Source organism: Ictidomys tridecemlineatus, chromosome 12 (genome assembly GCF_052094955.1).
Source record: "Ictidomys tridecemlineatus isolate mIctTri1 chromosome 12, mIctTri1.hap1, whole genome shotgun sequence".
Taxonomy (NCBI): domain Eukaryota; kingdom Metazoa; phylum Chordata; class Mammalia; order Rodentia; family Sciuridae; genus Ictidomys; species Ictidomys tridecemlineatus.
Genome location: NC_135488.1, coordinates 35994394 through 36018155, shown reverse-complemented (window position 1 = coordinate 36018155; position 23762 = coordinate 35994394). Strand labels below are relative to the sequence as shown.

General features: G+C 49.2%; 1 protein-coding gene across 8 annotated transcripts; it reads left to right on the top strand.

Annotated features, from left to right (window-relative positions):
* The first annotated feature begins 328 nt into the window (after positions 1 to 328).
* Positions 329 to 22380, top strand: LOC144369245 (uncharacterized). Of its 8 annotated transcripts, none has more exons than XM_078028454.1 (16): positions 329 to 785; positions 1321 to 1411; positions 1625 to 1756; positions 3909 to 3993; positions 4279 to 4492; positions 9810 to 9997; positions 11482 to 11690; positions 11927 to 12132; positions 13205 to 13319; positions 14654 to 14769; positions 14936 to 15166; positions 16249 to 16363; positions 18666 to 18766; positions 18933 to 19046; positions 20021 to 20135; positions 22009 to 22380. In XM_078028454.1, exons 5-16 carry the CDS (start codon positions 4451 to 4453, stop codon positions 22212 to 22214), a joined length of 1758 nt encoding a protein of 585 aa, XP_077884580.1. In that variant the 5' UTR covers positions 329 to 785; positions 1321 to 1411; positions 1625 to 1756; positions 3909 to 3993; positions 4279 to 4450; the 3' UTR covers positions 22215 to 22380. The 8 variants fall into 8 exon arrangements, with proteins under 8 accessions (XP_077884580.1, XP_077884582.1, XP_077884583.1 ...); XM_078028455.1 differs by lacking the exon at positions 329 to 785 and adding an exon at positions 792 to 1029; XM_078028453.1 differs by lacking the exon at positions 329 to 785 and adding an exon at positions 792 to 1029 and having other exon boundaries at positions 1183 to 1411.
* Positions 22381 to 23762: the final 1382 nt, after the last annotated feature.

The window sequence follows — 23762 nt, the reverse complement described above, 5'->3', positions numbered from 1 at the left end:
GCAGAGACAAACACAATGATATAGATGGTCCTGCTGTGCCTTCCCAGGGCCCTGTCCTCCTGTGCAGCAGTCCTGTCACCCTGTGTGAAGAGCTCTTTCAGACCAGAAAGCCCAGCATCCGCGCGAGTCACACGGCCCCACGGCCACGAGGGGGCAGCCGCAGGCCTCACACCCCTCAGGGAGTGTGTATCCAGGTGAGGATCTTGTGGCAACCTAGGTCCCCAGCTGAGGGGACAGGCCAGCAGGCGGAGCTCGCGGAGGGCACCGCCCCCAGCAGGCCAACCCTAAAGGGGAAGCGGAGTCGTCGCCAGGGAGACGGGGGCGGGGCCTGTGCAGGGCGGGAACTTTGAGCCGCTGTCGCGGGGAGCTCCGAGGGGGAGGAGCCCGGAAGTAGCGCCCGCGGGGCTGGAGGTCCCGGATGGAGGGTCCGGCTCGCGGGGTCCGTGACAGGAGAAGGTGCGCTGCCGGGAGCGGCCCCGGTCTAGGCGCCCACACGAGGGGGGACCCGGAGGACTCTGCCGCCGCCCTGGAGCCTCGGTCCCCGGCTGCCTGTCCCCTGGAGCCGCCGGGGCGGTCCCCTCAGCGCCCACCGCGGACCCCGCGTTCCGGTTCTCACCTGAGGGCCCTCCTCGGCGGAGCTGCTGGTCACAGCGGGTGGAGTGTGACCTGCAGGGTCCTGTGCAGGACGCGGTGGCCTCAGCCGTGTGGCCTGCGCCGCGGACCTCAGAGAAGAGATGGCCTGACCCGCAGGCCCCTGGAGAGGGGAGGGCGACGGAGGAGCCCAGGTGACCTGGGGGCAGGAGGCGGTTTAGAAGGGAGACCCGCCCAGGGGTGTCAGGTGTCTCTGACTCTGTGTCCTTTTGTTTTCCTGTGGCACCTGTGGGTTTTGTTTTAAGTCCTCGCTTTAAAAACCCTTTCGTGTTTACTTCCTGCTCCTGGTGAACACTGGGAAGAGATCCTAAGGTCTTTTAAGGATTCTACAAAGCAGTGCAGTTCCTGGAAGTGCCATGGAAAGAGCAGCGACTTAGGGTAGGAATCAAGGGAGTGAGTCCTGCGGGCTCCAGTTTCTGCACTGTGTGTGAGAGAGTTGCCTGAGGACAGTTTTTGCAATATGTGCCATGGGATGATTCCCAGTGATGGCGGTTGATTGCTAAAATGTGTTGTTTGCATGCTTGGTTTCAGACACTAGCCTAAGCACTGATTCCTTTAGGAAACTCCATGGAAACCACGAGATGGATAGTCCTATTAGTCCTATTTCCTGATGCATGTTGTTGGAGGAGATATGCTTCCTTTCTCCTGTGACCAGGGGTTTGTATTCAGCTTGGCAGAGAATGGATTGGACACCATAAGGAATGTGAAGTAGCACGTGTTCTGACTGCTCAATGGACAGTTAAATCAGAACCTAGGACATGTGAGTCTATAAAAGAGTACAGTGTAAGAGGTTAGGGTTGCATTTTGCGTAATACAAGTTATTGAGTTGAAGTTGCATTTGTTAATTTTATAATATGGAAGGAAGGATGGAGGTTGGTCCACTTGAGGATTTATTCAATGGAATATCAGACTTTGTTTCTTTTTACTGGCACTGTGGATATACGAATGATAACAAGTTGGTGACATCTTTCAGGTGGAAACATTGCCAGAGGAGGAGGTCATCAAGTTGGCAAAGAAGCCATTTTGTGAAGCACCTGTTGACTCAAGGCTTTTGATGATGAATTCACGTATGGAGACTTTAATTCTTCCTAGATATTTGCATTTGGTGAGTCACAGAAAGTATCTGAGTAGATAATTATTTGTAAGCATGTCCACAATAATCTCATGTAGTATGCATAAGAGAGTAACAGATCTCTGATGGGGAAAAATTGCCATTTCCTTTGTTGCATTGAAGAAAAGTAATCATGACACAATATTTTCTTTAAAAAAAATTTTTTTTTGCCTTGAGGTATGCCACTGTGTTGACCAAGCATGATTATTGGTAGGTAGGATAGCAAGAACTTGAATTCAGGGATTTGACTGTCATGTGTCCATCTGTTTTTCATTGATTTCTTTGAATAGATCCAGATCGGCAGCTGTCACAGTTTAGCTTTTGACTTTCCCAGCTGTGGGCATCCTGATGGCCCTCAACTCCCTGTCAACACAGACAAGTCTATAAGGAACATGAGGATAAATATCCTATGCATGTCCCCTTGCTTAAGCAATATGTAGGTAAAGTACGACAGGTGGAATTTCTGGGTAAAAGAATGTCTGTTTACGTCTTTGACTAAGCAGTGCCAGGTGGCTCTTCTGAAGAGCTCAACCTGTCCATACATGGCCAGCATTCTCTTCTCTAGGTTTCTGACTTGTGCATGTTGAGTAGCTAGCATACTGTTTTTGTTGGTATATTTCTTAGTTTCTATTCTGATGCTTTTCATTGGGGGATTCTCTCCCATGAAAATGTGCTTCCTCTGGATCCCCCTGCCCATTCCTCCGCTTGACCTTGTTTTCTTCTTATCGCACATGTAAGTTCTCTGGGGATGTCGGATTGTTTGTCCATTATGAGACCAACACAGGCCCTCTAGAACTTTCAAACAATTAGTAAAATTCCTAAAGAGAAAGTGAACCCATTGTGCTAGCATTTTGGGAAGAAAAGTGTTGGATGATATATTCAAAGCATGAAATTCTATTTTATTCTTTCCAAAATATCTCTGGGCAATGAAATGGAAGTCAGGGTATCTGAGGAAATGATCATCTGTTTCCAGTTTTCTGGGATTTGGTTTAAGTGGTCAAGTTGTGATATGTATTAATTCATGGATCCAATAGGGTGATAATTCTTTTAGGTTACCTTAGGTGCCTTCAAACTGAGGTTGTTGGCTGTCCTCAGGTTTCTGAGGAGAGCTAGGCATAATTAGTGACATGGAGCCATGACAGTTGTTGGTACACCTGCAACCCTAGTGCAGTCTTGAAGAGGCAATGTGTCTGTCCCATTTCCAAACCTTCAGGCTCAATGTGCACATTTGAGAATGGTTCCAGCCATTTTCTCATCCCTTGGATCATTCCCCTCATATGTCCTGTGAGACATTTTCTATGTGAGGCTTGAAGAAGAAGAGACTATTCTGTAAAGAAAACATTGTGGTCTGTGCAGTATAATATTGAATAAAGTCATTGAGAACTCAGAAATTCTGTTTAAAGATATTTGCATCTTAGCCAAATAAAATCTATTTCTAGGCATCCTGGTGAAGGCAAGGATTTATCTTTATATCTACCATCATCTGTTTTTTTCGCTTGCATGAAGTTCATCAATTTACAGGCCGTTTTATCAGATGTGCATCTAGATCCCATTTAAATGACACACTTTTAAATGGTAGACCTTTTTACATGAGTGCTTTATCAAACACAGGTTTGGGCTCACGAGCCCATATATCAGTAGTTAGCTGGAACATGTTCTTCAGTTTGGCCTATCCCTCAGTATCCCCCGATGTCGTCTGTTCAATCAGCTTCATTCCTCCTGCTCCATCACTGGCTTTCATAGAAACCACATGCTGTCTATAAATCAGGGATTCCAGTCCTACAACATTGCATTCTTTGAGTATTTAAAGTAATCCAATTTTCACTTCACCATGCCTGACATCAGCAGTAACATTTATCAGCAAATGTTAGCTTTTCCAAGATGCAATTCTATGTGCTCCTCTCCCAAAGAGTCTTACTAGGCATATCGAATACATAATTATTAAGTAAAGGCTGTAATTTTTAAAATGTCATCCATTGTGCAGTTGACACATGTCTGAGATACTTTTTATTTTGGAGGAGGTATTATTTAATAGGGAATTTCAACAGCTACGTAATAGTGAAATGAGAAGTCTTACATCCATTTTATTCTTTGTGTATGACGATTTTTATGAGTAAGGATAAGATACTTCCTTGTTCCAATGCAGATGATGCCCACTTCTGTGAATGTATGCGGAGAGTCACCTGCTACTTGGATGCTGGATATTGTACTTGACACTAACATCGTACTTGGTAGGTGTCAGAAAGTCAATACTGAAGTTAAGCTCTTATGTTCTAGTAGCTGTGCTGAAGATCCTTGGTGTGCCACCTTCTGCAATCCATGCTACTCTGTTCATGTTCTTTACTGACTTCCTGGTGATGAGCATCATGGTCTCCTGGTCTTTGAGAATGGCCAAACATTGCACTGTGAATGGGGAAGATGGGCATGTGGAAGGCTCCAGGGAGGAGGGATCATTGATCATGTACTCTAATCCATGTGACTGTTTAATGACCTGTTTTTTCTTCTTGGGTTTTAAGGGAGACAGTGCCCTCAAACACTTTTGTGCAGCTGGGAATGCAGGCTTCTGCTTCACCTTGAAGGACGCATTAATGATTTATTTCCAGAAGACACGAGAAGAGAGAAGTGAGCCTCTGGTATCATGTAGGTTCCTTGCATTGCCCATGGGTTAGAAGAGAGAAGAGTTGCTTCATGAGATTTGATCCCCTTTTTCCTGAAAAGTTCCACACACGGGTGAGTCCCCAGCATGTTTAGAAATCATTTCAGACACCTTTCTGGACGGAATTGAATCAGAGCCCCTGATGATGTGGAAGAGCTAAAGATGGGTTTGCTATGAATTTTCTATTTCATTCATCAGGGCCTGAGTCAAGCCAGTCATTGTGCTGTCAGCGCATGAGCTGCTGGTCAAATGTGAGGAAGTGGTCTTGCTTTATGAAAACACCACCCTGATTCAGTGAGCCAGAGGCAGCCTGGAGTCCCTGTTTTCCTGTAAAGGCAGATTGCTGTGGATGGCCTCTGGCCTCGTCATGCAGCCCTGCTCAGAGTAGGGGATTGAGGGTCCAGGCAGATCCCTAGTTCCTTTTAACCTTTATTGCCATTGGGCCACCCCAGGATTCTTGGACTCTACCTGGTCTTCTGGCCTGGGTCAGGGGATGTGAGGTTTGGAATCCCCCTCTGTGGCAGGATCCCAGGCCCCCCAGCCACTTGAGGACAGGCACAGCCTTCCCTAATTGTGTTAGAGGGGGAGACTTCTCCCACCCATCCTCATCCATGCTCATCCCACATTTTGTAGCTTGACACCTGAGGACCTTTATTCATTGACTTAGTGGTTAGTGATGATGGTTACTGAGACTAAGTGACTCTTTCAAGTCACATCACTTGCATGGTAGGGCTAGAGCATGGATCTTCCTAATTGATTTCATGAGACTCTCTCATGGAAACTGTGACTGCCTCCTAAACACACACTCTACATTTGGAGTGTCAAAATTCTTGGCACTGCCTCCTTGGCAAGTGTATCTTATCTTCTACATGGGAATTTCACAATTTTTTTTTTGGTTTGTGGAGGTCATGCAGAAGTGATTTCATTTGAAATAGTCCAAAACAAGAAATACCAGTTGTCTTTTTCGCACATGGATGTGTGTAGTGAACATCCCTTTCTGTGTGCTTGCATGCGTTGCTCCTTTGAATTTGTTGAAGAATGGTTGGCTGGGGAGCAAGGTAATGAGAGATGGATATCAATGCTTGTCCAGTATTCTTAAGTGAAGAATGTATTGAGGATGTGAAGGCTTTTCTAGCCAGTTCCTATGGCTCAGTCAGGGATCAGTCAGAGGATTCTGTCTGGTAGACTCTTTGGAGTAGATGTCAAAATGGACCAGTCTTACTCTGTCCAGGACTGAATGCTGAGCTTGAGTGGGAGCTTCTTATCAGTTCAAGCACTTCCATGAGTCTGTCCTCTGTTCTCTTTGTTTGTTTTATTTTTTCAGTTTTCAGTGGACACATCTTTATTTTATTTTATGTGGTGCTGAGGATCGAACCCACTGACTTGCGCATGCCAGTCGAACATGTTACCACTCGAGCCACATCCCCAGCCCACTCTGTTCTCTTTTTTCCGAGCAGTTTCTAACAGGAAAGGAGAACAAACATTGAAAGTACAGTGATTGATTATGTATACCAATGTTATTTGAATCAACTTTGTATAATTCAAAATTAACTTTTTGCTAGTAAAATTTCATATGTTGAGGAAATAATGAAAATATTGGGGTTGGGGGATGAGGATGGGCAAATCAAATATTTCTGAGCACCAAGACCTGTTTTTTTTTTTTTTTTTTTTTTTTTTTTTAACTTAAATCATAAGCTGCCTGAGGACCACAGCAAGTAGATATTTCCAGAGACAGTGGAAAGGTAGTAGCACATGAGGAAGGGAAGAGCTCTCAGATTGGGAAGAGGGGGCCGCTTCAGGACTCACCGGGCAAGGCACGAGGCTGCTGGCCATGGTACATGCCTGGGCCCACTGAGTGGGGACGATCCATGCTCTGTGTCCCTCTACCCTCCTCTGTAGCTTGTGTTGGCAGCAGATCAGGGAATTGGGGTCAGAAGTGCTCCTAGTAATATAGGCACCAGCCCCCAGAGTGTGTTCCTAGCCCTTCCCCACCTGGCCTGACTTGGTGCTTGTGTTGATGCAGGGCTGAGACCCTACAGTCATCAGAGTGTGTCTGCGGTCCAGATCCACCCTGCATGGCCAACATGCTCAGACCTTCATCTGGGTCCTAGGCCTGCTACAACCAAACTCTGTCAACTGGGTGGCCAACAACAGAGGAAGGGCCTTCTCTCAAGCTCCAGGGGCTCAACACACAAGGTGTTGGGCGGTCCCACTGCCAAAACACCTCACAGGTTCCTAGGGGACTGTCCCCCAACTCTCCCAGCCCTTGCCCACTCTCCTATTGCTGCCCACGATCTGTGGTTCCCATATGGGCATCCCGTCCTGGCTCCAACCTCACATAGCTAGTATCCCCCAGTCTCCCTGGTATCTGGTCCAGACTCTCCTCTTCCTACAAGAATATCAGATATTGGATTTGGTCCCAGTTGATGCTGTGTTCCATCATGTGAGCTCCTAGCTTCATCACTGTGCAAAGACTCTTTTCCCACACAAGTTTGCACGACTTTTGGCTGGCTAAGAATTTTCAGGCGACACTTTTCTAATGAGTACACTTTCCTTCCTTCCGATCTCCCACCAGTGAGCATTCCTCGCACCCTTGTCCTACTTCCTTTATGGCAGTTTCCCTCCTTATGGCTGAGAGGACCTAGTGACCCCTGGATTCACATATTCTCCTTATTCACCAACACACTGCAGAATTCTCCAAAGGGCCATATATGCTCCTGGAAGTTGGTGGTGGAAATAGTTCTCCACCCATTAATCACTCCCTCACTCACTAATGTCCTTGTGTCCTTGAGAAAGGCTCTCCCTTTCCTGGTTTTCTGAATAGAAATCCTCTTGCCTCTTGGGTGAATAGGGTTATGGGTTGTGCAGAGGGTGTTGGTCCACTGAGCATCTTAGAGACTGTCCTTTATGGAGCCTAATGATCCTCATTGGGGAATGAGGCCAGGGTCCTAACTGTGGTTAGTGTGAGGACACCCTGGGTTCAGAGAGGGAAAGAAGGACAAGGGAAACTCAGATGTCCCTTCATGGGCCCGGGAGTTAGAGGACTTACCCCTTTGCACCTGGGATTAGGAGACCTCATTTCCTCGAGGACACGCACACTCGGACGTTAATCTTGAGTTTGGGTTCCTTTCTGGGGTCCAGGGCTGTTGTTAGCCACCAGAAATGACAGTGCTCTCCATGCTGAGTGGAGCCAGTTTTGCCAGGAAAGAGAGCCCATGGTCACGCCTTGTGCAAAGCATCCCACGCCAGGGGCTCCCATCCCTACATTCCTGTCCTGAAAGGAAGCCACTCAGAGGCAAGGTGGGTCCAACCACCTCCCATGTGTTCACTCATCACTGTGTTCCAGCATCACCCCAGTTAACAGTCCTGATGGGATTGGATGTGTCTCAGAATGTCACCCTCATGAGCTCTACCCTGCTACAGCTGCAGTTCTGCAGTGGGAGAAACTCAAAACCTCAAAACACATGCACATGAAAGAAAACAGCAAGAGTCAGAGCCCAAACAGGCCAGGTGTGGCAAAGACAGCTGGAGTGCCTAGGTTGGGACTCAGAATTATGTCAGTGGGGTGGCATTGCTGCTGATACCAGCATGATAACAGAGAGCCAGCCCTTCTCCATTTGGGGAAGGCAGCAGAAATTGAGAGGCAGGATTGAGTTTGGCCCTAGGAGGAGGTTGGGTAAGAGGCCAGTGTGGTTTGGAGGGCCTGGGCAGATAGAGACAGGCCAGGGCACACCCCAAAGCCTGGAGACTGCACTTGATGTCCAGGGTTGTGAAACACCACCTCCCCTCTTACTCACAACTGAGAGCAAGGGGCATTGATGAGTTCAGTTTGTGTGCGGCTGCATCCAAGGTGGCTCGGCTAGGCACCTCTGTTTCCTCTTCTCAGGAGGCTGGGAGTCCAGGCTTCACTGAGGCTCGGCTGGGAGGATCGGACTCTGAGTTTATGCCTGTGTTCCTGGTAGGATCCATGTTGGCTGAGCCTCAGTGTTTTTGTAATGAGAGGATGGGTGACTGTCATGTCTTTATCACAGGACACACTTGCTAAATGGATTTGTTTGCTCTGAGGAGGAAAGAGAGAGAGGGGAGTGTTGCTGGAGACAGGGATGCAGACAGAGGTCATGGACTTGGCATAACTCAGTCTTGGAGGTGATATCCCATCACCTGTACCCACTTCAATTCTTATGAATTCAGAGGCTGAGCCCCCTTGAGGTGAGGGGTGAACCGGTTCTGGGCAGCAGGATGCTGTGGTACCTCGGAGTCTCTGTGAGACCCCAACACTAGACACACTTGGCCCTTTTGAAATCTTAGGAGAAGCCTTGGGAAGTTGTATGGCAGAGGGGAGCAGCCTCTGCATCTCAGTCCCCTCCAACTTGCCATGGTGTAGAGAGGGAACTGCAGCCACGATGGGATGGACATTGGCCACATTCCTGTGTGGGACACAGGCCTGATTGAGTTAGGGTGCATTCTTTGTCTCTGCCCTTCTTGTGATTGTCCCATCTCTACATTTGTGCTTTAGCCACCTGTGAGTCCCATCTCTGGTTTCAGGAGAATAGAGGGTGTTATGGGCCAATAGACACAATAAACCCTAGATATTAGATGCTACCCTACTTTCCAGAAAAGACTGGGAACAGCATGAGTTGCACATTAATGGGACCAGGGTCCAAAAGCTGCTGAGAGGGAAGGACTGGTTGTGAATGCATTTTTGAAGGCTCCAAGCTGGAACTCTAGTGGCACCAAGCAGGGCAGATTTTGGTGGAGATGTTTGGGTAGTTGTTGGTGAACACCTGCGCACCTGAGATGGGTAGGCATGGAGGAGAAATCAGAAGCCCATAGGGCTTTTGAAAGTGGTCTTATGTGAAAAGAGGCTCAGGTATGGGCACAGGAAATGACATCATTGCCTTGACAATGGATCAAACAGAACATGGAACCCTGGTATCCAGGCACCCACTTAACTGACCAAGCCATCCGAGCTCATTTGGTTGGAGAAACTGGAGTGAGAAGGATGTTCTCCTGTGGTTGCAAACAATGCCGAGCCTCAGGCTCCCAGGAATCTCAGGGGGGCCAACTAGCCCTTTTGTGGATGCACTGGGTGAGGCTTCATCTTAGACGCCAGAGCCTCTGGAGATTGTCGCAGAGGAGCTCAAGAGTAACAGTAAGTAGCACAGGGCAGGTGAGCCCAGCAGGCCCTCTAGTCTGATCCCTGATGAATGGCCCAGGACTCCTATTCTGACTGTGTGTGTGTGTGTGTGTGTGTGTGTGTGTGTGTGTGTGTGTGTGTTTGTACTGATGGGAACTGTCCCATTGTGCTTTGACTCTAGTGTATTGGCACAAGTCATTTTTCTGTTTGTCACCATTTCCATTTTGAACCCACCATTCTTGGTCCCAACCCAGGGTGAAAATGATGAGAACACGGAGGAGCCCTTCAGGGTACAGAGCCTTGAACCTTACAGGCAGGACCAGCTTAGGAATGAGCTCCTGCCTGTCATTTGTGGGAGAAACCTACATTTCAGCAGCAACATGGGGTTAATCTCCTGGGATTCCATCCCCACCCAGCAGGTGCTGGATCTCTTGTTCCCAAGGTAAGCACCAGACCACCAAGCCCAAGTGTGTAGCCCCCTCTTGCCTGTCTTGCGGCTGCCATGTACCTCTCAGGGACCCAAAGGTTTGTGATACCTAGTGAGATAGAGGACCACACTCATAGTGGAATGTCAGCCCCGAATGGGACGAGTCCTGGAGGTGCCTGCCACAGCCTTGCAAGGGGAGTGAACTTCCCCTCTCAGGCAGAGAAACCATTCTGACTCCAGCTGATCCACAGAGGTCCGTGGAGCAGTCCCCACACATTGAACTGGGCACCACAGCTCAATGGTGTGCACTGAGCTCATTCCCAGGTGGACTCAGCGAGGCCAGGTGGTCTTTCTGGTGTGATGTTGGCTTTGTGAAGAATGTAGATCTGTGCCAGAGGCGTCTCAAAACTCGGGCCTTGGGAAAAGCACTTTTGGGTTAATAAAGACATGTTAGTTTCCATAGTGGGACAGAGCGTCCTAGCTGGGACATAGCTGGACAGGGGCTTTGGACATGGCAGCTCCCACACCCAGAGATATGTGGGAATCAGCAGTTTGGGCTCATTCACTGATGAACATGGAGAAAGCACCCACTGTGTGAAGACACGTTTCTAGTCACGTTTCATAATTCAGTGAAAAATGGGGTGCAAATGACTGCCATTGTGTCCCTTTTCATGGGGGTCAGCCTCAAACCGCAGGTGCCATGAGTACATATCCTACATGTGACTGCATCCCTGACTCCATGGGGCATAACTGCACGTTGTCCTCTTCAGTGACTATGGTGGACCCTTGGATCAACTTCAACATGGAATGGTCTTGGGGTCAAGAGGGTGGGCTCCTGTTTCTAGAGTAGGGACCTGCAAGGTGATTTGACTTGGGAAGGCTGAGGAAAGACTGCTCTCCCCAATTCAGTTTTCTGCCTGCAGTGTAAGGTGTGGGGCTTCAACAGTAGGAGGGGTAAGGCAGGGAGTTGTAGGTAGTCATGGTCCTCTGGGGAAGGCCCTGGGATAATGGATCCCCTACTCTACACCTCCCTGTCCTCCCTCAGGGCCACAGAGATGTGGTCTGCACTCATGGGAAAAGAGAGGTCCACCGCTACTCAGGGGGACTCAGTGAGAGCTCACAGAGAATGAGGTAGCATTGCAGCCCTCGCCAGGGGAGGAGGTGTCTCTTGAGCCCTGAGAAGAGTGGGCAGGAGGACAGACACTCCCGGAAGGTGCATTCCAGGTTGGAGAGCAGGTAGCCAAGAGGAAGAAGAGTGTCGGGCCTGCCCAGAGGAGGGGAGAGCTGGTCATACCATGAATCTAACGCTCCTTCGTTGAAGGTTCTTTGCCTAGCGACCTGTCCTGTCCCTGCCTGTACAGCCACTGTGTCTTGCCTAAGGTAGACTGGTGTGTTCAGAACCAGGGACGGTTCAGGAGGGTAGGGTCAGAGGTTTGCTCTGGAGGCCATGGCGAAGGCTAGGCCAGGGTTTTGCTGACTCCACACCTGCCTCCCCACAGTGCCTCATCTTCTTTCCTGGGGACCTGGGTGAACTTCCACACTGAGGCTTCCAATCAGCCTCCAGGCTCTCTGAGTCTGCAGCAGCTGCTGCCGTACGTGTGGCTCCTCCTGAGTGGCTTTAACCTGGAGCACCAAGCACACCACCTCCTGGCCCCAATTGAAGATGGCATATCAAGCCAGGCAGAGCCTGAGAGCCAGGCGGACTGTGGTGAGTACCTAAGGGTGTATGAGGAAAGGTCTGACTGTTGTTCCACTGCAGGTAGTCTGTATGCCTGGTGTTGGGTTAGAAATTAGGATAAGCCTTTGTCCATTCAGGAAGTGACCCTAGTTTGCAAAGAGGTCCTGTGTGGGCTAAGGGTCTGAGTTCTTCCTGGCAGCAGGGGTATTGTCTGTCTGTGTGAAGGTCAGGGCAAGGCAGTCATGTTGGCATCTTTTCTCCTCTAGCTACAAGCTCAGTTCCTGTCATGGCTCCTAAGCCAACCCCAGAGCCAGAGCCTTCTCCCAGGGAAGGGGCAGAGCTGGAGTCCAGGACATCAGGGGTCTCCACTCAGTACTCCCCACGGCCCAAATATACCAATCCGATGAGAGGCAGGTGCGTCATTCGCATCTACCTGGAAAACGAAAGGACAACACAGTATAGGAGCATCCTGGTGAGTCTTCAAGCAGGGGAGTCTCCTGGGAGCCCACAGTGGGGAAGACCGAGTCCACAGCAAACACTTTGGACTAGGCCTGTCTTCTTGAACTGGAGCTTCTGGAAGGTCAGGAAGGAGAGCAGAAAGTGAGGAAGAGAGAGGCGGGAGAGCAGCAGCATGCCAGGTCTGGGTGCGAGTGGGCCTGCGTGTTTGGGGATGTGCAGGTCAGAAGTGCAGGAGTGAGTGCTGGGTTCAGAGGAGGTCAGAGAAATATCGAGGGTACAGGCCATCCTCTACTGACCTTGGTATTGAGGAGGAGTATATTGAACCGTGGAGGTTGAAGCAGAGGAGTTGGCAGTCATTTTCTTGTGTGTGGGAGGGGATATGTTGCTGGTTGAAGGGAAGGGAGCCATTGTAGAATGATTAGGGTGGGTAGGTGTGGGTCACAGAGAACTGGGGGCCTTGGAGGGGCCCATTAGTGTCCTAGTTTGCATGTATGTGAATAGAGATTTAGCGGGTCTCTCTACAGGATCTTCCTGGGTGTGGAGTATCCATCATGAGACTCTGGTGTCCACCTCCAGGGGAGCCATGTTGAACCACTACACCTGCTGGGTCCGAAACTTCTGACACCCCAGCAAGCACTGACACTCTCGAGCCCAGCAGCTTCCATGCCTATCATTAAAGAGTCCTAGTGTGTGTTGTGCCTGGGTGTCAAGACCAAAGCACCTAGGGTTTGTGCCTTGTCCACACAAAAATGCAGCTGCATCCCAGACCAGAGCAGGGATATGGAAGTGCACTGGACCATTCCTCCCATCTTGATGGGACTAGAGTGTGTCTGTACAAAGCCTTTTGGTCCTTATTCCCTTGTCCCTGTAGGGCATAGCAGGTTGAAGCAAACTCTTGTACCAAGATTGGACTAGAGGCTCATAGGAAGACCCCCACATGATCACATGAAGGCCTCAGGTAGCAGGGTATCAAGATGGTGCCCTTGTGTTGAGAGCTCACTTGTCTCTGATTGTCCTTGAGCACTGTCCTCTGGGTAGCTACTCCCAAATTCCCTCTCTGATGAGCTTTCTCCAACCCTGCTTAGGTGACCTCCCAGGACAGGACTCCAGTCGTCATCCGCAAGGCCTTAGATGTACACTTGCTCCAGCAGAAGGATCCAAAAAACTATGAGCTTCTGCATATTGTCTGGAACCATCAGAGTAAGTGGAACCATCAGAGGGTAGGGAGCAGTGAGTCACAGTGGGCTCACGATAACTGGGAGACAAAACACAGTGTGCGTTGGCCCAATGCCCAGGAAGAGTATGGTGGGACTTGTGCACAAAACAAAGTGTAATGATGGGGCATAAATCTGCAGGTTCTTCATGTTCCCCAGGGGCTGTGGACCTGCCTATCGTGTTCTTTCCTTGGCCTGAGGAGGCACTGCAAAGCTATTATCCACAAAGGGCCAAGAAGAGAGGCTTCTTTGTCTTGTGTCAAAGAAGACAGACAACCACAGGGTGCCTACTTTGGCAGCCTTTCCTGACCTAGATGAGTACATGAGAAAAGCAGTTCAATGAAGAATCATTTCTGGCTTCCAATCTTTTTATTTATTGCAAACTGAGTCCACTTAGGACCAGAGGCCATTTCTAGAGAGAAGTGTGTAGTAGAATAGAACCTTTCACAGCTTGTAGACTGTTCTTGGAGAAAGAGAGAGAGAGAGAGAGAGAGAGAGAGAGGGAGGGAGGGAAGGAGAGAGAGAGAGAGAGAAGAAGGAGGAGGAGGAGGAGGAGGAGGAGGAGGAGGAGGAGGAGGAGGAGGAGGAGGAGGAGAAGGAGGAGGAGAAAAATGAAAATAAGTTGAAGGAGAAGACCATGAATAAGAAGTTCAAGATGACTATAAGAAGAAGCATGAGGAGAAGATGAAGAAGAACAAGAACAAGAAGGAGAAACACAAGGTGAACAAGAAGTATAACAATACATTGATTAAAAATGTGAATGAGATTTATACTCATGAGCAGGAAATGCAGTAGTGGGGAACTCAAGAGAAATATATTGCTCTGGATGGCACAGCCCTGCTGTGGACATCCTCCACCCATGCTCAACACACCTCCAAACCATACCCCTCCAATTAGTGTAGCCCTGTATGAGTGTATGAATCCACTGGCAAGGTGGAGGCACCCACCATCAAATGCTTTTCCCCAAACCCACCTGTGATCATTGCTGCAGTGGGGAGAAAACCTTCAACACTTGAGTCTTTGGTGACCAATCCAGATACAAAGTCTAGCTGTTTCTCTTTGTTGGGTCCAACGTGAACTAAGAGAGTCTGGGGTACAAGGGGCTATTTCTTTGAAAGGTGTTTCTGTACTGGACCTCCTGTGCATAGAGGGTCCTCAGGGAGGAATCAGTGGGGAGTCTTTGGTGGAACAGTAGCTGGATTCGGGGGCTCTCAGGTCTGTGTATGAGACCTGAGCTGGCAGAGGCTCTCAGTTGTGGGGGATGTTGGGTAGTGTATTCCTTGAGTGTCACCTACCACACCTCTGCCCCTGCCTCTCCAGAGCTGAGGGTCCCTGCTAATGCGAAAGTATATGGTGGCCTGATTGGAGGAGCGCATTATAACTTTATTCTTCGGGAAACAGATGCCAGCAAGTCGTTGAAGTTCAAGCCAAAGGAGGTAAACAGTCACCTTCTTTACTCTTTACTCCTGGTGCCACTCCACATCCTCCAAGGGGACAAGAACCTCAGGTTCTGGATGGATGTTGTAGAATGCCCACAGAGCCAACTGCCAGGCTGGGTGGGGTGCAGGTGCTGGGCTTTGCTGATGTTGTCATCCCCCACAGTTCTTGGAGCCTTCTGTGGCAGTGGCATCCAGGACCCCAGCAGCTGTGAGCAGCAGCTCTGCAGTGGCTGCAGGATCATTGCCCCAGGCCACCCAAAGCAATGAGTGGTGCATGAGAAAAGTCACCAGTAGCAGCTCCTCACTGCTTCACTCCAGCGAGCAGGTGGAAGACAACCGCTTTGTTTATGTCCTCCTAGAGGGACAGAGCCTGAGAGAGTCAAAGCGCATCCTGGTAAGCCCGACAGTAGGGCTGCCTCCTGGGTGTCCACACAGTGGAAGGCAGGAGACACAGCTAACCCTGGGGCTGTGGTGGGAAATTAAGAAGAGAGATGTCAGTCTTAAGGGCTTGACCTGAGTGGGGAGAGCCTCAGCATGCCCAGCTGCAGCGGTGAGTGGGCCTGTGTATTGTGGGTTTGGCAGGCCAGAAGTGCAGACGGAAGTGCTGTGGACAGATGAAGGCAGAGATATGTCCAGGGTGCAGGCTGCAGTGCCTAGAACTTGGTATTCTCAATGAGTGAGGTTGGAGCAGAGGAGCTGGCAGTGACTTGTCACATGTGTAGGAGGGGGTGTGTTCCTGGTGGCAGGGAAGAGAACCTCCTTAGCATGACTAGGTGTGAAAATTTGGGGTCGGGATCACCTGGGGGGTCATGCCAAACTTCGGAATGTCAGTCTTTGCATGTATGTAAATACGGAGCTAAAGGGGTTCTTGGCAGAATTTCTATGGATGTGCAGTAGACACGCTAATGCTGCAGGTGTCCAGCTGCAGAGGAGACATGTTCAGTGACTGCCAGTGCTGTGTCAAGTACATCATTAGAACCAGACCCGCACCGAGCTTCCAGAGCCCAGGGCCTCTCCAGGCTATCATGAAGCACTCAAGTGCACACCCTTGTAGCTGAGTCTGTTTTGTGTAGTGGCAGTCAGGACCAAAATTTTCAGTGCATCTGCCTCTTCCACCCACAAAGGCAGCCTGCACCCCAGAGCACACTTGGTGCGCAGATCCCTGGCCCATTTCTCTCGTCTCAGTGAGATGAGAGTGTGTCTGTGCATAGGCAGTTTGGTCCTTTGACCTGAGTGGAATGTGGCTCCCCAGGGGGAGGGGAGATGGCAGGTACAGGCAGATATTTGTACCAAGATTGTTCTAGTAGCACGTTGCAAGAACCCAGGGGGTATATGGAGGCTACACTCAGGTAGCAGGATAACAAGATTGTGCCCTTGTATATGTAGCTGAGATTTCTCCTGAATGTTTGACCACAGTCTTCTGGGTAGCTCCTCTAAAAGCCATTCTCTAATGACATTTATCCCACCCTGATCCAGGTGACCTTTGTGGATACGGTGACGAGCCTCATCCGAAGGGCCTTGGACCAAAATTTGTTGCAGCAGGAGGATGTGGACAACTTTGAGCTGCTGAGAATGATTTCTGAGAATGAGAGTAAGTAGGACAATCAGACAGTGGGGAGACATGATCCACAGTGGGCTCAGGATAACTCACAGCCAAGAGAAAGTGGGCCTTGGCCACAAAATACCAAAGTGTGGTGGGCCTGGTGCGGGAGACCAAGTGCAGTGATGGGCGTATCCAATGTGGAGGTGCTCAATGAGGCCCAAGGGGGCTGCTGAACCTCCCTAAATGTGTTCTCCCCTGGACCTGGTCTGGCAATGCGAAGCTAATATCCATGAGGGCAAGGCAGAGAGAGGCTCAATCCATGATCAGTTTGGTTTATGGCTCACCGATAAGGATGCCTTCAAATGAAGAGGAGGAGAACATGGGTCCTGATTGGATCAGCATTGCTATGGACAGAAGCAGCACAGGTCCCAATCCATGGCCAGGATATGAGAAGTCCTGCCTACTCACAGGAATGTCAGGATTACAGCAACTGGGAACAGGACTCAGTGAAGAGGAAGTCAAGGCTAGGGGACAGCCTGTTTGGGTTCTTTTGGGAACAATTCCAAGTCCTCTGTGCCTGGGTGCCCATCTCCTGAAGATATCAGAATGGCCAGGTTATTATTCCTTCCAGCAACAAAGAAGGGCATCTGAAGAACAGAGGCCACAATGCTGAGCTGTCTACAATTCCAGTGCTCTTTCCTTTCTTGTGAGCCAGACACTCCTAGCCTCCACCATCCCAGCCTGTCCACAATAGAACCCACCATCTGTCGGGCACGTAAGTGAGTTTTCCAATTTTCCCACACCACCTCATTTGAGTTGGCTCTGTCTCACACATGAGGAAGACTGAGGTGCAAGGAGCTGGGCAAGGGGCAGTGTCTGCGAATCTCAGGGACTTGGGAGGCAGTGCAGGAGGATGGGGATTTCCAAACAACCTCAGAAACTTAGGGAGACCCTATACCCAAGTCAAAAGGCCTGGGAATGGTCTCAGTGCTTAAGTGCCTCTGGTTTTATCCCTGGTACAAAAATAAGCCAGTCAATAAGGAATTACCAAACTGAGAAACTACGAAGATGATTTCAGAAACAGACTTTCAACACAAGCATCAGTTGAGAGCAGGCTGCAGACCAGGGGAGGTTTGTGTGTAACAGACGTCAAAAGGGAGGACTATGGGGGGCCTGGAACCCACTAGGTGTGATGGCATCTATGCCTTATGGCAGGAGGGTGGCAGTGATGCTGGCCCTCTCCTAGATTTTGGAAACCTTGTTTTCATTGGGGAAACTTTATGGAGGTGGAATCTATTTTAGCAATCCTGGTCCAGATGAGGTGCGGACTTCCACAGGTAGAAGCCTATCCAGAATACGGTGTCTGTTATTCAGTCTTTCCTGACTGTGACAATGACAAAGAAAGGAAGTCACTTGTCTTTGGTCTTGGTTTCACTCCTGACCATTGATTGAGAACTGATTTCATGTTGGACTACTGAACAGAAGCTGCATCTGGGCAGAAGAGTGTGATAGATTTGAACTCCTCAGGACGCCCCACCATTGCCAGAGATATAAGGAGAAGGAGGAGGAGAAAGAGGACACAACTGAGTGGGGAGAGGATCACACGATGAAGAGCAGGAGGCAGAAGAAGAAAAAGAAGGAGCTGAACAGAAGGAAGGGTGGAGGGAGATACACAAGAAGAAGAACAAGAAGGAATGATGTAAGAACAAGAAAAAGACCCAGAAAGAACTACAAGAAGATGCAGGACAGAAAGAAGAGCCAGAAGTAGAACAAGAACCAGAATAAAAGTACCAAGCAGACAGCTCATGATGAGAAACAAGGGGAAGGAGAGCGAACTTAGAAAACAATAGAGTTCTCCAGGGCACCACCCTGCTGAAGTCCTCCCATGTCCATGCCCAACACACCTCTGATGGATACCACCTCCCCTCGGCGTAGTCATCCATGAGTGGATTCATCCAGGGCAAGGGGATGAATTCGCCCACCATCCAACGTTTCCCTGAATGCCCATGTGTGAACATGGCTGCCCTGGGGAGAAAGGCCTAAGCACAGGAGCCTTTGCCAATCCTGATACAGAGCCTAGCAGTGTCCCTTTGGCAGATCCAACCTGCACTGAGAAGTTCTGGGCCCAAGGTGCTGTTTCCATTGCCAGGTGCCCTTTTGGTTTAGAATCCTGTACATCATCTTCTCCAGGGAAGAATCACTGAGGGAGTCTTTGGTGGCACTGTAGCTGGATAGGAGGGCTCTCAATTCTGGTGCAGGCTCGCCCTGGCGGAGACTCTCAGGGATTGTCTGTGTTTTGTGGTAAAATCCTTGAGTGCCATCTAACAATTCTCTCCACTTTGCTCTGCAGAAATCAAGGTCCCTGACCACTCACTGATGTATCTGTCCATGAATCCACAAATCAAATATTATTTCATCGTGAGGAAACGCCGCGAGGTCAAGGGAAAGGAGGTAAACACCTACCTTATTCAAGCTGTACTTGTGCTGCCATTCCACTCCCACCTGGGGAAATAAGAAGCCTCAGCACCTGGACATATGTGCTAGAAGCCCATAGAGCCAACTGACAGGCTGGGGTGGCTTTCTGTTTCTGGATTTGCTGATGTTCCATCCCCCACAGTTCTCAGAATCAACCTGCAACAAGTGCTCCAGGCCGCTTTTCCAGATGGGAGACACCTGCTTAATTCGTGTCCACTTAGAAACACAAAGTCCAAAGATGGCCAAGAGTGTCCTGGTAAGCCTGGGAGCAGGGGTGTCCCCTGGTGCTTACACCTGGGTGGGGAGCAGACACTGGTCCAATACCATGGACTACTCATGCCCTCTTGAATTTGGAGCTTCTGGATGATCAGGAGGATAGATGGGAATCAAGAAGGGAGAGGTCAGTGTGAAGGGCTGGAGCTGAGATGAGGGAGAGCAGCAGCTTGTCCACCACCATGTCTGAGGGAGTCTGTGTGTCAGGTGGCAGCATGCAGTCCAGAAGGGCAGAGGCAGGTATGGGTGACAGATGAGAACAGGCCAGGACCTAGATTGCAGGTTTCACTCTATGGGATGCTAAGGTCTATGGAGGAGGACAGCAGTGTGAGGTTCTGCATGTTCCTTGAATAAGGAGCTGAGAGGGTCTCTCTGCAGAGTCAGTATGGATGTGGAGGAAGCACACTAAATGTCCAGGTAACCCAATGACCACCCTTGCTGGATGAGGTGCCCTCCTACACCCCAGCCAGCACTGAGCCTCTGGAGGCCAGGAGCTCTCATGGCTATCTTTCGTCACTCCTGTGTGTGGTCATGTTCCTGGGTCTGATTTGGGCCCTGGCAATCCAGACCAAAGCCTGTAGGTTTTGTGCCTAGGCCATTCCCAATGCCGCCTGCATCCTCGGGCGGACCTGGGATCTTGGAGGCTATTGTCCAATTCCTCTCAACTTGTGGGATGAGATTGCATCTGTATGCAGGTAGTGGGGTCCTTTCACTTCTAGAGGAGTGCAGCTCCACAAAGAGCAATGGCAGGTCCAGGAAGTCCTATGTACAAGGATTGGGCTAGTAGCCTATGGGAAGAGCCCATGCGATGAGCAGGAGGTCAGCCTCAGGTAGTAGGGTCATTGATGTTGCCCTTGTATTTAGAGTGGAGGTACCTCCAGAATGCCCCTGCCCACTGTCCTTGAGTAGTCACTTCAAGGCCCATTTCCTGAAGGCCTGTCTCCCATGCTGCTCCAGGTGACCTGCCAAGATCGGGCTCCTGTCGTCATCCGCAGGGCCCTCGAGCTGCACTTGCTTACTCAGGAGAACCCGGAGGATTATGAGCTGGGCCAAATCATCTCTCACCGTCACAGTAAGTGGGACACTCAGATGGCAGAGAGCAAGGGTCAGGATGTGGACTCAGGTCAACTCTTAGCACCAAAGTGTAGTCTCTGACCCCCAAGAACACTCCAATAGGTGTGTTGGGTTCGTGCACAAAGCCAACTGCACTTCTGCTGGTGGAAGGTCTTGAGGTCCAATGGTTTACCCCAGTGGATATTGTGGCTCCCCACCAGGTGCCTCCCCTGTACATGAACAGGCATCCAAAGCTGACATCTTTGAGGAATGAGGAGGAAAGCCTCTTTCCATGAGCAGTATGCTTTCATGGTCTGGGATAGTGGTTTCAGAGGAACATGGAATGCATGGGCTAACGAGGGAACTGGCATTTTGTGGACTGAAGCAGTAGGATTGAAAGCTTCTGTGTGACCAGAAAACCACTGCCTTGGCAGAGCATTGCCAGGATTCTAGCAAGCAGTAACAGGATGAAATTGGGAAGAAAACACAGCCTGGGAGACAGCTTGAATCATCTGTCTTTGCATAAATTCCATGGTCTTCTGTACCTGAGTTCACTTGCCAAGGAGTGATCACAATAGCCAGGTTATGATCCCTAACTTCCTGAGCACGTAGCCACAAAGCTCATCTGATAATAATGCCAGCGCTTTTTCCTTGGTTGGTTGGTTGGTTTTTGTGAGCCAAACACCACAGCAGCCATTATCCCAGCCTATGTATGCTGAAGACCACCATCCCTACGAGTTCTAGAATCACTTGTCTCCTATCTTAACCTACTGTTAGGTTAGTAGAATCATTGGAAGAGGAAGTCTGTCTGGGGCCTTGGTAGCCTTAGAATTCCATAGCAGAGATCTTCACATCCAACCCAGAAGGGATGGAGAACAGGCTCTAGGTTAGAGGAGGGTGACAGGAAACACGTGTTCAGAGCAAGGAGAAGCGGGCTGTTGTATTCCCCCACTTGGGGTCATAGCACCACTGGACCATACACCATGTTGGAGGGAAGCATTCCCTTTGCTGGCCTTTGGAACCATTGTTCTCAATAGGGCAGCATTTGGAATGTGGCCTCCATTCTCAGAAGCCTGGTTCACATGGAGGTGGGCTCCACCAATGCAGAAGCATGGCTCTAATGTGGTATTTGTGCTGGTCAGCCTGTCCTCACTGTGGCCATACTTGAGGAATCCTTGGCCTTTTCTCTGGCTTTCACAACTTTCTCTTTGGTTGTGTACTGAGGCTGTCCATAAAGCTCTAGTGTGTGGCAGTGGAGAGCTCCTCAGCCCTTGCCACAAAGGCATAGACAGGGAGAGAGAGAACAAGGCTGGGAGAGAGGGAGAGAGAGAAAGATGGAGAAGGAGGACCTCTACTTGGAGAATGAGGATTCAGTGGAGCCTACAGGAACAAGGTATTATTGCCCAGGGCGCACCCCTGTTTAGGTCTTCCTCCAACCATGCTCAACCTTTCTTCCAGTCCCTCCCACCTTGCAGTAATGTATTCATCTTGAATGAGAATTTTATGTTGACACCAGAGCACTCACCATCCAATGCTTCCCTCCAAACCCACTCATGAAGATGGCTCATGTGTGGACTGAATCTTTGGCACAGGAGCCTTTTGTGGGAGATTTCAGATGCAAACCCTAGTGGTGTACTTTGGCAGATGTAAGAGGACCTGGGATGTTCTGGAGTCCAAAGCCTTTGGTAGGAACCGACATTAGGTCTGTTGAAGTGCTCTGCCTAGTTCTTCCTCAGGGAGGACTGTGGAGGCTGTCTTGTTGGTATTGGTGCTGAATTGGAGAGCTCTCAGGTGTGTGGCTCTGGCCTTTTCTGGCACAGGCTCTCAGATGTTGGGGTGTCCCAGGGAGCACCTCCTGAGCCACCTTATTTTGTACACCCCTCTCTCTCCAGAGCTGAGGATTCCAGCGCAGGCCAACGTATTTTACGCAAAGAACCCTCACATAGAACCCAACTTCGTGCTGAGGAAAAGGAGCCTCTCCCAAAAGAATGATGATTGGATCCAGCCTCAACCTCCCCCTCATTCTACAAAGAAGGCTGCAGCCCTCCTGAGGATGCTTGCAAAACCATTCTGCTGCTGTGTGCCTGGGCAGGGCTGAGGCAGCCCAGGAATATTTACATTGATAATTATTTTCTTCAAAGTTTGAATCTATAGTTTGCCATTGTCCTTGACCTTGTTTAGTTACACAGTTGTTACTCTATCCTGTATTTGTTGTTTCCATTAATATATTATTATTTTAAAATATATATGTTTTTGTTACCTGATCTACTGTGATGATTTGAGTATACTCAATGTAGCAGTGATTCCTAAAGGACACATCCAAACCAACAGGAAGGAATGTTTCCTTGTATTAGCAAGAAGTTTGGTTTTTAGGAGTTTGGCAGATGGCATTATCTGAGTCAGTTTTCCAATGGGGGCAATGAAGTATCGGCTATCATGGTACAAATACAAACAAAGACACATAAAGACACACTAGAGCGCACACACACACACACACACACACACACACACACACACACACGAGCACACACACTGACTGAGCGATAGATACACAGATGGAGTTGGTCTCTTCTGAAATACTTTGGAGATGTGGTTCTGATTTCTCCCATTTTGGAGTATTTTCCATTGATAAGGTGTCTTGCAAATGAATCCCATGTCTGAAGAAGACATGCATGTGTACTTCACATGCCACTTTCTACATAACCAGAAGGTCATGTCATGTAATATTTTTCATGCAGCTGTGTTTTCACTGTGAACCATCCCATGAGGTCAGCTGTGGAATTTTCCACTGGTAGCATCACAATGGAGATCCACTCTTTGGATTTGGGGATATTTCTGATTTTCTTGATTCAGATTGGAAATATATATATATACACACATATATATATATGGTTTTTGATGAAAATTCTGCATTTGATGATAATGAATGCCATGCATCTAGGAATCTGTAGACTGTAGACAACGAATGGATGCCTACTGTTGTCTGGACTGGTCTGCAAAGTCCTGTAGCATCTGAGCATGTGTGAGGGCTGTACAGGTCTTGCCAAAAGTCCAGGTCTGATGATCCTGCACAAAGCTGAGCTAGTGGTCTCCAAAACAGCATAAGGGCCAAGGAGAAACACAGTTCCACACAGAAGTTGGGGAGCTACCTTATGAAGGTAATCATATGTATGGGATCCTCTTGCTAGGTCCCTTTTTCCATTGGGCCAGAACTGTTTTCTGAATGTGCTTGCTGAGAAGAGCTTGGAATTTTCTATCTGAAGCAGTTTATGCAAGCTGCTTCCACTTGCAGGAACAAAGTGTGTTCTCATTGACCACTTTGGGCTTTCCCTGGTTCAACTAGAGTGTGTCAGAAGCACTTGTAATGATTGGCATTCACGGTTTCACATTGAAGCCTCTGTGCCATCTGTCAACCACTGTTGGCTGCAAGTGGGGAATGGAAGCCATTTGCTGCAAGCAGTTTCAACTTGCAAGACTAACTTTGTTGTAAGTAGGCACATGGTGTTTTTTTTCTGTGTGAGCTAGAAGAAAGAAAAATTGCTCCTTACAGGTGACAGGCATGCTTTCACATTGAAGCCTCTGGTGCCATTGATCAAAAACAGTTCACTCATTTGGGTACCTGCACTTCAAGTGTATATTGTAAACA